At 49.1% G+C, this 12,947-nt stretch overlaps 1 protein-coding gene across 2 annotated transcripts in view; it reads left to right on the forward strand.

Annotated features, from left to right (window-relative positions):
• SENP8 (SUMO peptidase family member, NEDD8 specific) overlaps positions 1-12,730 on the forward strand; it is a 14,082-nt gene extending 1,352 nt beyond the window's left edge. For both annotated transcript variants that reach the window (XM_075582370.1, XM_075582371.1), the window contains exon 2: positions 11,725-12,730. In XM_075582370.1, the coding sequence (XP_075438485.1) occupies positions 11,726-12,370 (645 nt within the window). In that variant the 5' untranslated portion in view covers position 11,725 and the 3' untranslated portion in view covers positions 12,371-12,730. The remainder of the gene's footprint in view (positions 1-11,724) is intronic.
• The last annotated feature ends 217 nt before the right edge of the window (positions 12,731-12,947 follow it).

Consider the following 12,947-nt stretch of genomic DNA (forward strand, 5'->3'; position numbering starts at 1 on the left):
TGTGCCCTGCCCATATCCTGACGCATATATATACTGACGCGCACCTTGCACATATCGTGATGCACGTATATACTGACGCGCGCCCTGCACATATCGGGATGCACGTGTATCCTGGCGCGCGCCCTGCACGTATCCCAATGCATATATACTGATGTGTGCCCTGCCTATATCCTGACGCATATATACTGACGTGTGCCCTGCCCATATCCTGACGCATATATACTGACGTGTTCCCTGCCTTTATCCTGACGCATATATACTGACGTGTTCCCTGCCTTTATCCTGACGCATATATACTGACGCATATATACTGACGTGTGCCCTGCCTTTATCCTGACGCATATAGTCTGACGTGGGCCCTGCCTATATCCTGACGCATATATACTGACGTGTGCCCTGCCTATATCCTGACGCATATATACTGACGTGTGCCCTGCCTTTATCCTGACGCATATATACTGACGTGTGCCCTGCCTTTATCCTGACGCATATATACTGACGTGTGCCCTGCCTTTATCCTGACGCATATATACTGACGTGTGCCCTGCCCATATCCTGACGCATATATACTGACGTGTGCCCTGCCTTTATCCTGACGCATATATACTGACGTGTTCCCGGCCTGTATCCTGACGCATATATACTGACGTGTTCCCTGCCTTTATCCTGACGCATATATACTGACGTGTTCCCGGCCTGTATCCTGACGCATATATACTGACGTGTTCCCTGCCTTTATCCTGACGCATATATACTGACGTGTGCCCTGCCTTTATCCTGACGCATATATACTGACGTGTTCCCTGCCTATATCCTGACGCATATATACTGACGTGTTCCCTGCCTATATCCTGACGCATATATACTGACGTGTTCCCTGCCTATATCCTGACGCATATATACTGACGTGTTCCCTGCCTGTATCCTGACGCATATATACTGACGTGTTCCCTGCCTTTATCCTGACGCATATATACTGACGTGTTCCCTGCCTTTATCCTGACGCATATATACTGATGTGTGCCCTGCCTATATCCTGACGCATATATACTGACGTGTGCCCTACTCATATCCTGACGCATATATACTGACGTGTGCCCTACTCATATCCTGACGCATATATACTGACGTGTTCCCGGCCTTTATCCTGACGTATATACACTGACGTGTGCCCTACTCATATCCTGACGCATATATACTGACGTGTGCCCTGCCTTTATCCTGACGCATATATACTGACGTGTGCCCTGCTCATATCCTGACGCATATATACTGACGTGTGCCCGGCCTTTATCCTGACGCATATATACTGACGTGTTCCCTGCTCATATCCTGACGCATATATACTGACGTGTGCCCTGCCTTTATCCTGACGCATATATACTGACGTGTGCCCTGCCTTTATCCTGACGCATATATACTGACGTGTGCCCTGCCTTTATCCTGACGCATATATACTGACGTGTGCCCTGCCCATATCCTGACGCATATATACTGACGTGTGCCCTGCCTTTATCCTGACGCATATATACTGACGTGTGCCCTGCCTTTATCCTGACGCATATATACTGACGCATATATACTGACGTGTGCCCTGCCTTTATCCTGACGCATATAGTCTGACGTGGGCCCTGCCTATATCCTGACGCATATATACTGACGTGTGCCCTGCCTATATCCTGACGCATATATACTGACGTGTGCCCTGCCTTTATCCTGACGCATATATACTGACGTGTGCCCTGCCTTTATCCTGACGCATATATACTGACGTGTGCCCTGCCTTTATCCTGACGCATATATACTGACGTGTTCCCGGCCTGTATCCTGACGCATATATACTGACGTGTTCCCTGCCTTTATCCTGACGCATATATACTGACGTGTTCCCTGCCTATATCCTGACGCATATATAATGACGTGTGCCCTGCCTTTATCCTGACGCATATATACTGACGTGTTCCCTGCCTTTATCCTGACGCATATATACTGACGTGTTCCCTGCCTTTATCCTGACGCATATATACTGACGTGTTCCCTGCCTATATCCTGACGCATATATACTGACGTGTGCCCTGCCTTTATCCTGACGCATATATACTGACGTGTTCCCTGCCTTTATCCTGACGCATATATACTGATGTGTGCCCTGCCTATATCCTGACGCATATATACTGATGTGTGCCCTGCCTATATCCTGACGCATATATACTGACGTGTGCCCTGCCTTTATCCTGACGCATATATACTGAAGTGTGCCCGGCCTTTATCCTGACGCATATATACTGACGTGTGCCCGGCCTTTATCCTGACGCATATATACTGACGTGTGCCCGGCCTTTATCCTGACGCATATATACTGACGTGTGCCCTGCTCATATCCTGACGCATATATACTGAAGTGTGCCCGGCCTTTATCCTGACGCATATATACTGACGTGTGCCCTGCTCATATCCTGACGCATATATACTGACGTGTGCCCTGCCTTTGTCCTGACGCATATATACTGACGTGTTCCCTGCTCATATCCTGACGCATATATACTGACGTGTGCCCTGCCTATATCCTGACGCATATATACTGACGTGTGCCCTACTCATATCCTGACGCATATATACTGACGTGTGCCCTGCCTTTATCCTGACGCATATATACTGACGTGTGCCCTACTCATATCCTGACGCATATATACTGACGTGTGCCCTGCCTTTATCCTGACGCATATATACTGACGTGTTCCCTGCCTTTATCCTGACGCATATATACTGAAGTGTGCCCGGCCTTTATCCTGACGCATATATACTGACGTGTGCCCTACTCATATCCTGACGCATATATACTGACGTGTGCCCTGCCTTTATCCTGACGCATATATACTGACGTGTTCCCTGCCTTTATCCTGACGCATATATAATGACGTGTGCCCTGCCTTTATCCTGACGCATATATACTGACGTGTGCCCTGCCTTTATCCTGACGCATATATACTGACGTGTGCCCTGCCTTTGTCCTGACGCATATATACTGACGTGTGCCCTGCCTTTATCCTGACGCATATATACTGAAGTGTGCCCGGCCTTTATCCTGACGCATATATACTGACGTGTGCCCTGCTCATATCCTGACGCATATATACTGACGTGTGCCCTGCCTTTGTCCTGACGCATATATACTGACGTGTTCCCTGCCCATATCCTGACGCATATATACTGACGTGTGCCCTGCCTTTATCCTGACGCATATATACTGAAGTGTGCCCGGCCTTTATCCTGACGCATATATACTGACGTGTGCCCTGCTCATATCCTGACGCATATATACTGACGTGTGCCCTGCCTTTATCCTGACGCATATATACTGACGTGTGCCCTACTCATATCCTGACGCATATATACTGACGTGTGCCCTGCCTTTATCCTGACGCATATATACTGACGTGTGCCCTACTCATATCCTGACGCATATATACTGACGTGTGCCCTGCCTTTATCCTGACGCATATATACTGACGTGTGCCCTGCCTTTATCCTGACGCATATATACTGACGTGTTCCCTGCCTATATCCTGACGCATATATACTGACATGTGCCCTGCCCATATCCTGACGCATATATACTGACGTGTTCCCGGCCTTTATCCTGACGCATATATACTGAGGTGTGCCCTGCCCATATCCTGACGCATATATACTGACGTGTGCCCTGCCTATATTCTCACGCATATATAATGACGTGTGCCCTGCCTATATCCTGACGCATATATACTGACGTGTGCCCTGCCTTTATCCTGACGCATATATAATGACGTGTGCCCTGCCTATATCCTGACGCATATATACTGACGTGTGCCCTGCCTTTATCCTGACGCATATATACTGACGTGTGCCCTGCCTTTATCCTGACGCATATATACTGACGCATATATACTGACGTGTGCCCTGCCTTTATCCTGACGCATATAGTCTGACGTGGGCCCTGCCTATATCCTGACGCATATATACTGACGTGTGCCCTGCCTATATCCTGACGCATATATACTGACGTGTGCCCTGCCTTTATCCTGACGCATATATACTGACGTGTGCCCTGCCTTTATCCTGACGCATATATACTGACGTGTGCCCTGCCTTTATCCTGACGCATATATACTGACGTGTTCCCGGCCTGTATCCTGACGCATATATACTGACGTGTTCCCTGCCTTTATCCTGACGCATATATACTGACGTGTGCCCTGCCTTTATCCTGACGCATATATACTGACGTGTTCCCTGCCTTTATCCTGACGCATATATACTGATGTGTGCCCTGCCTATATCCTGACGCATATATACTGATGTGTGCCCTGCCTATATCCTGACGCATATATACTGATGTGTGCCCTGCCTATATTCTCACGCATATATAATGACGTGTGCCCTGCCTATATCCTGACGCATATATACTGATGTGTGCCCTGCCTATATCCTGACGCATATATACTGAAGTGTGCCCGGCCTTTATCCTGACGCATATATACTGACGTGTGCCCTGCTCATATCCTGACGCATATATACTGACGTGTGCCCTGCCTATATCCTGACGCATATATACTGACGTGTGCCCTACTCATATCCTGACGCATATATACTGACGTGTGCCCTGCCTTTATCCTGACGCATATATACTGACGTGTGCCCTACTCATATCCTGACGCATATATACTGACGTGTGCCCTGCCTTTATCCTGACGCATATATACTGACGTGTTCCCTGCCTTTATCCTGACGCATATATAATGACGTGTGCCCTGCCTTTATCCTGACGCATATATACTGACGTGTGCCCTGCCTTTGTCCTGACGCATATATACTGACGTGTGCCCTGCCTTTATCCTGACGCATATATACTGAAGTGTGCCCGGCCTTTATCCTGACGCATATATACTGACGTGTGCCCTGCTCATATCCTGACGCATATATACTGACGTGTGCCCTGCCTTTGTCCTGACGCATATATACTGACGTGTTCCCTGCCCATATCCTGACGCATATATACTGACGTGTGCCCTGCCTTTATCCTGACGCATATATACTGAAGTGTGCCCGGCCTTTATCCTGACGCATATATACTGACGTGTGCCCTGCTCATATCCTGACGCATATATACTGACGTGTGCCCTGCCTTTATCCTGACGCATATATACTGACGTGTGCCCTACTCATATCCTGACGCATATATACTGACGTGTGCCCTGCCTTTATCCTGACGCATATATACTGACGTGTGCCCTACTCATATCCTGACGCATATATACTGACGTGTGCCCTGCCCATATCCTGACGCATATATACTGACGTGTGCCCTGCCTTTATCCTGACGCATATATACTGACGTGTTCCCTGCCTATATCCTGACGCATATATACTGACATGTGCCCTGCCCATATCCTGACGCATATATACTGACGTGTTCCCGGCCTTTATCCTGACGCATATATACTGAGGTGTGCCCTGCCCATATCCTGACGCATATATACTGACGTGTTCCCGGCCTTTATCCTGACGCATATATACTGAGGTGTGCCCTGCCTTTATCCTGACGCATATATACTGACGTGTGCCCTGCCTTTATCCTGACGCATATATACTGACGTGTGCCCTGCCCATATCCTGACGCATATATACTGATGTGTGCCCTGCCTATATCCTGACGCATATATACTGATGTGTGCCCGGCCTTTATCCTGACGCATATATACTGACGTGTGCCCTGCCTTTATCCTGACGCATATATACTGACGTGTGCCCTGCCTATATTCTCACGCATATATAATGACGTGTGCCCTGCCTATATCCTGACGCATATATACTGACGTGTGCCCTGCCTATATTCTCACGCATATATAATGACGTGTGCCCTACTCATATCCTGACGCATATATACTGACGTGTGCCCTGCCCATATCCTGACGCATATATACTGACATGTTCCCTGCCTTTATCCTGACGTGTGCCCTGCCTATATTCTCACGCATATATACTGACGTGTGCCCTGCCTTTATCATGACGCATATATACTGACGTGTGCCCTGCCCATGTCCTGACGCATATATACTGACGTGTGCCCTGCCTTTATCCTGACGCATATATACACTGACGTGTGCCCTGCCTTTATCCTGACGCATATATACTGACGTGTGCCCGGCCTATATCCTGACGCATATATACTGACGTGTGCCCTGCTCATATCCTGACGCATATATACTGACGTGTGCCCTGCCTTTATCCTGACGCATATATACTGACGTGTGCCCTGCTCATATCCTGACGCATATATACTGATGTGTGCCCTGCCTATATCCTGACGCATATATACTGACGTGTTCCCTGCCTTTATCCTGACGCATATATACTGACGTGTGCCCTGCCTATATCCTGACGCATATATACTGACGTGTGCCCTGCCTATATTCTCACGCATATATAATGACGTGTGCCCTACTCATATCCTGACGCATATATACTGACGTGTGCCCTGCCCATATCCTGACGCATATATACTGACATGTTCCCTGCCTTTATCCTGACGTGTGCCCTGCCTATATTCTCACGCATATATACTGACGTGTGCCCTGCCTTTATCATGACGCATATATACTGACGTGTGCCCTGCCCATGTCCTGACGCATATATACTGACGTGTGCCCTGCCTTTATCCTGACGCATATATACACTGACGTGTGCCCTGCCTTTATCCTGACGCATATATACTGACGTGTGCCCGGCCTATATCATGACGCATATATACTGACGTGTGCTCTGCCTATATCCTGACACATATATACTGACTTGTGCCCTGCATATATGATGACGTGTACCCTGCCCATATCCTGACGCATATATACTGACGTGTGCCCTGCCCATATCCTGACGCATATATACTGACGTGTGCCCTGCCCATATCCTGACGCATATATACTGACGTGTACCCTGCCCATATCCTGACGCATATATACTGACGTGTGCCCTGCCCATATCCTGACGCATATATACTGACGTGTGCCCTGCCCATATCCTGACGCATATATACTGACGTGTGCCCTGCCCATATCCTGACGCATATATACTGACGTGTGCCATGCCTTTATCCGGACGCATATATACTGACGTGTGCCCTGCCTTTATCCTGACGCATATATACTGACGTGTGCCCGGCCTATATCATGACGCATATATACTGACGTGGGCCCTGCCCATATCCTGACGCATATATACTGACGTGTGCCCGGCCTATATCATGACGCATATATACTGACGTGGGCCCTGCCCATATCATGACGCATATATACTGACGTGTGCCCTGCCCATATCCTGACGCATATATATACTGACGCGCACCTTGCACATATCGTGATGCACGTATATACTGACGCGCGCCCTGCACATATCGGGATGCACGTGTATCCTGGCGCGCGCCCTGCACGTATCCCAATGCATATATACTGATGTGTGCCCTGCCTATATCCTGACGCATATATACTGACGTGTGCCCTGCCCATATCCTGACGCATATATACTGACGTGTTCCCTGCCTTTATCCTGATGCATATAGTCTGACGTGTTCCCGGCCTATATCCTGACGCATATATACTGAGGTGTGCCCTGCCTTTATCCTGATGCATATAGTCTGACGTGTTCCCGGCCTATATCCTGACGCATATATACTGACGTGTGCCCTGCCCATATCCTGACGCATATATACTGACGTGTGCCCTGCCTTTATCCTGACGCATATATACTGACATGTTCCCTGCCTATATCCTGACGCATATATACTGAAGTGTGCCCGGCCTATATTCTCACGCATATATAATGACGTGTGCCCTGCCTATATCCTGACGCATATATACTGACATGTTCCCTGCCTATATCCTGACGCATATATACTGATGTGTGCCCTGCCTTTATCCTGACGCATATATACTGACGTGTTCCCTGCCTATATCCTGACGCATATATACTGATGTGTGCCCTGCCTTTGTCCTGACACATATATACTGACGTGTGCCCTGCCTTTATCCTGACGCATATATACTGACGCATATATACTGACATGTGCCCTGCCTATATTCTCACGCATATATAATGACGTGTGCCCTGCCTATATCCTGACGCATATATACTGACGTGTGCCCTGCCTTTATCCTGACGCATATATACTGACGTGTGCCCTGCCTATATCCTGACGCATATATACTGACGTGTGCCCTGCCTATATTCTCACGCATATATAATGACGTGTGCCCTACTCATATCCTGACGCATATATACTGACGTGTGCCCTGCCCATATCCTGACGCATATATACTGACATGTTCCCTGCCTTTATCCTGACGTGTGCCCTGCCTATATTCTCACGCATATATACTGACGTGTGCCCTGCCTTTATCCTGACGCATATATACTGACGTGTGCCCGGCCTATATCATGACGCATATATACTGACGTGTGCCCTGCCCATGTCCTGACGCATATATACTGACGTGTGCCCTGCCTTTATCCTGACGCATATATACACTGACGTGTGCCCTGCCTTTATCCTGACGCATATATACTGACGTGTGCCCGGCCTATATCATGACGCATATATACTGACGTGTGCCCTGCCTATATCCTGACACATATATACTGACTTGTGCCCTGCATATATGCTGACGTGTACCTTGCCCATATCCTGACGCATATATATACTGACGCGCACCCTGCACATATCGTGATGCACGTATATACTGACGCGCGCCCTGCACATATCGTGATGCACGTATATACTGACGCGCGCCCGGCACATATCGTGATGCACGTGTATCCTGGCGCGCCCTGCACGTATCCCAATGCATATATACTGACGTGTGCCCTGCCTATATCCTGACGCATATATACTGACGTGTGCCCTGCCCATATCCTGACGCATATATATACTGACGCGCACCTTGCACATATCGTGATGCACGTATATACTGACGCGCGCCCTGCACATATCGGGATGCACGTGTATCCTGGCGCGCGCCCTGCACGTATCCCAATGCATATATACTGATGTGTGCCCTGCCTATATCCTGACGCATATATACTGACGTGTGCCCTGCCCATATCCTGACGCATATATACTGACGTGTTCCCTGCCTTTATCCTGACGCATATAGTCTGACGTGGACCCTGCCTATATCCTGATGCATATAGTCTGACGTGTTCCCGGCCTATATCCTGACGCATATATACTGAGGTGTGCCCTGCCTTTATCCTGATGCATATAGTCTGACGTGTTCCCGGCCTATATCCTGACGCATATATACTGACGTGTGCCCTGCCCATATCCTGACGCATATATACTGACGTGTGCCCTGCCTTTATCCTGACGCATATATACTGACGTGTGCCCTGCCTATATCCTGACGCATATATACTGACGTGTGCCCTGCCTTTATCCTGACGCATATATACTGACGTGTGCCCTGCCTATATCCTGACGCATATATACTGACGTGTGCCCTGCCTTTATCCTGACGCATATATACTGACGTGTGCCCTGCCTATATCCTGACGCATATATACTGACGTGTGCCCTGCCTTTATCCTGACGCATATATACTGACGTGTGCCCTGCCTTTATCCTGACGCATATATACTGACGCATATATACTGACATGTGCCCTGCCTATATTCTCACGCATATATAATGACGTGTGCCCTGCCTATATCCTGACGCATATATACTGACGTGTGCCCTGCCTATATCCTGACGCATATATACTGACGTGTGCCCTGCCTTTATCCTGACGCATATATACTGACGTGTGCCCTGCCTTTATCCTGACGCATATATACTGACGTGTGCCCTGCCTATATCCTGACGCATATATACTGACGTGTGCCCTGCCTATATTCTCACGCATATATAATGACGTGTGCCCTACTCATATCCTGACGCATATATACTGACGTGTGCCCTGCCCATATCCTGACGCATATATACTGACATGTTCCCTGCCTTTATCCTGACGTGTGCCCTGCCTATATTCTCACGCATATATACTGACGTGTGCCCTGCCTTTATCCTGACGCATATATACTGACGTGTGCCCGGCCTATATCATGACGCATATATACTGACGTGTGCCCTGCCCATGTCCTGACGCATATATACTAACGTGTGCCCTGCCTTTATCCTGACGCATATATACACTGACGTGTGCCCTGCCTTTATCCTGACGCATATATACTGACGTGTGCCCGGCCTATATCATGACGCATATATACTGACGTGTGCCCTGCCTATATCCTGACACATATATACTGACTTGTGCCCTGCATATATGCTGACGTGTACCTTGCCCATATCCTGACGCATATATACTGACGTGTGCCCTGCCTATATCCTGACACATATATACTGACTTGTGCCCTGCATATATACTGACGTGTGCCCTGCCTTTATCCTGACGCATATATATACTGACGCGCACCCTGCACATATCGTGATGCACGTATATACTGACGCGCGCCCTGCACATATCGTGATGCACGTATATACTGACGCGCGCCCGGCACATATCGTGATGCACGTGTATCCTGGCGCGCCCTGCACGTATCCCAATGCATATATACTGACGTGTGCCCTGCCTATATCCTGACGCATATATACTGACGTGTGCCCTGCCCATATCCTGATGCATATATACTGACGTGTTCCCTGCCTTTATCCTGACGCATATATACTGACATGTTCCCTGCCTTTATCCTGACGCATATATACTGACATGTTCCCTGCCTATATTCTCACGCATATATACTGACGTGTTCCCTGCCTTTATCCTGACGCATATATACTGACATGTTCCCTGCCTTTATCCTGACGCATATATACTGACATGTTCCCTGCCTATATTCTCACGCATATATACTGACGTGTGCCCTGCCTATATCCTGACACATATATACTGACTTGTGCCCTGCATATATGCTGACGTGTACCTTGCCCATATCCTGACGCATATATACTGACGTGTGCCCTGCCTATATCCTGACACATATATACTGACTTGTGCCCTGCATATATACTGACGTGTGCCCTGCCTTTATCCTGACGCATATATATACTGACGCGCACCCTGCACATATCGTGATGCACGTATATACTGACGCGCGCCCTGCACATATCGTGATGCACGTATATACTGACGCGCGCCCGGCACATATCGTGATGCACGTGTATCCTGGCGCGCCCTGCACGTATCCCAATGCATATATACTGACGTGTGCCCTGCCTATATCCTGACGCATATATACTGACGTGTGCCCTGCCCATATCCTGACGCATATATACTGACGTGTGCCCTGCCCATATCCTGACGCATATATACTGACATGTGCCCTGCCTTTATCCTGACGCATATATACTGACGTGTTCCCTGCCTATATTCTCACGCATATATAATGACGTGTGCCCTGCCTTTATCCTGACGCATATATACTGACGTGTGCCCTGCCTTTATCCTGACGCATATATACTGACGTGTGCCCTGCCTTTATCCTGACGCATATATACTGACGTGTGCCCTGCCTTTATCCTGACGCATATATACTGATGCGTTCCCTGCTGTGTGGCTATAACCTGACGGACGCCCGCCTATAACCCGACGAGCGCCCCGCGTTTTAACCTGACACGCTCTGTGTATGGTGCAGGATGGACCGGGTGGTGCTGAGTTTCGGGGATTCCCTCTTGCGCTCCTCTGATGTCTCTCTCCTTGACCCCCCTCGCTGGCTCAATGATAACGTCATCGGCTTTGCCTTCGAGTTCCTGGCCGCCTCTCTGTCTCCTCCCCTGTCCGAGCGAGTCGCCTTCCTCAGCCCCGAGGTGAGTCAGTTCACGAAGTGCTGCAGGGACGAGGCGGCTGCGTTCCTCGAGCCGCTGGCTTTGCCCTGCAAAGACCTCATCCTGCTGCCGGTCAACGATAACTCCGGCCCCGAGGCCGGGGGGTCTCACTGGAGCCTCCTCGCTTACGTACGTCGCCCCCCTGGCTTCCTCCATTACGACTCGGCGCCCGGCACCAACGCCCACCACGCCAGGCTCATGGCCCGAAATCTAAGCGCCCTACTGGAGGGTGACGGAGGCTTCCGGGAGGAGAGGGCCCCCGCCCAGCACAACGGCTACGATTGTGGCATGTATGTGGTGTGCGTGGCAGAGGCGCTGTGTGAGCAGCACCTGCGGGGGTGCGATGATCTGATCCTGCAGAGCATCACCCCACAATACGTCACTCGGAAGCGGGCAGAGTGGAAAGACGTCATCGGAGAACTGAGCCGTAAATCGGCGGTGGCGCCCCAACCCTAACACCGAGAGGGGGAGGGAGCCCCCAAATGTTTTGTCACCCCCTAATCTCAACCCGACGCTGCAACTTTCAGAAAGAGGAGTGTAACGACTGCAGAGGACTGACCCCCAAATGTTAAAGGTGACCCCCAAAACCTAACCGTATAAATAGAGGAAGGAGAACAGCGTAAAGAGAGGACTGACGCGTCGCCCTAGTCCTCGCCCTATAAATAAAAGCGAAAGATCTGAGCCACAACTGTTGTGTAACCTCGATCCTATAACTTTAAAGGTGCAAACCGGAATAGTCGGACAGTTGAATTTCTTAGGGACCTCTTAATTAGGAAGGGTTTGTAAATAAAGTGTTGGGGTTTTATTTTACCCTTACCCCACCCTGTCAGAGACCCTATGTGTGGTTAAAACCTATACCAACTTCACATCGCAAAGCCCGTGTAACCAGGCTGACACTGAGGTGGAAAGAGCTGTCTGTGAGTAGGTTACTGGCTCTGCACTTCTGTACCCAGGCTGTGCTGAAAAGCTGTGTAACGCGGCAGGAATACACTTTTATAGGGATCCATGTTACAATGGATTTGAAGCAAAAGGT

Source organism: Ascaphus truei, unplaced genomic scaffold, assembly GCF_040206685.1.
Source record: "Ascaphus truei isolate aAscTru1 unplaced genomic scaffold, aAscTru1.hap1 HAP1_SCAFFOLD_2298, whole genome shotgun sequence".
Lineage (NCBI taxonomy): Eukaryota > Metazoa > Chordata > Amphibia > Anura > Ascaphidae > Ascaphus > Ascaphus truei.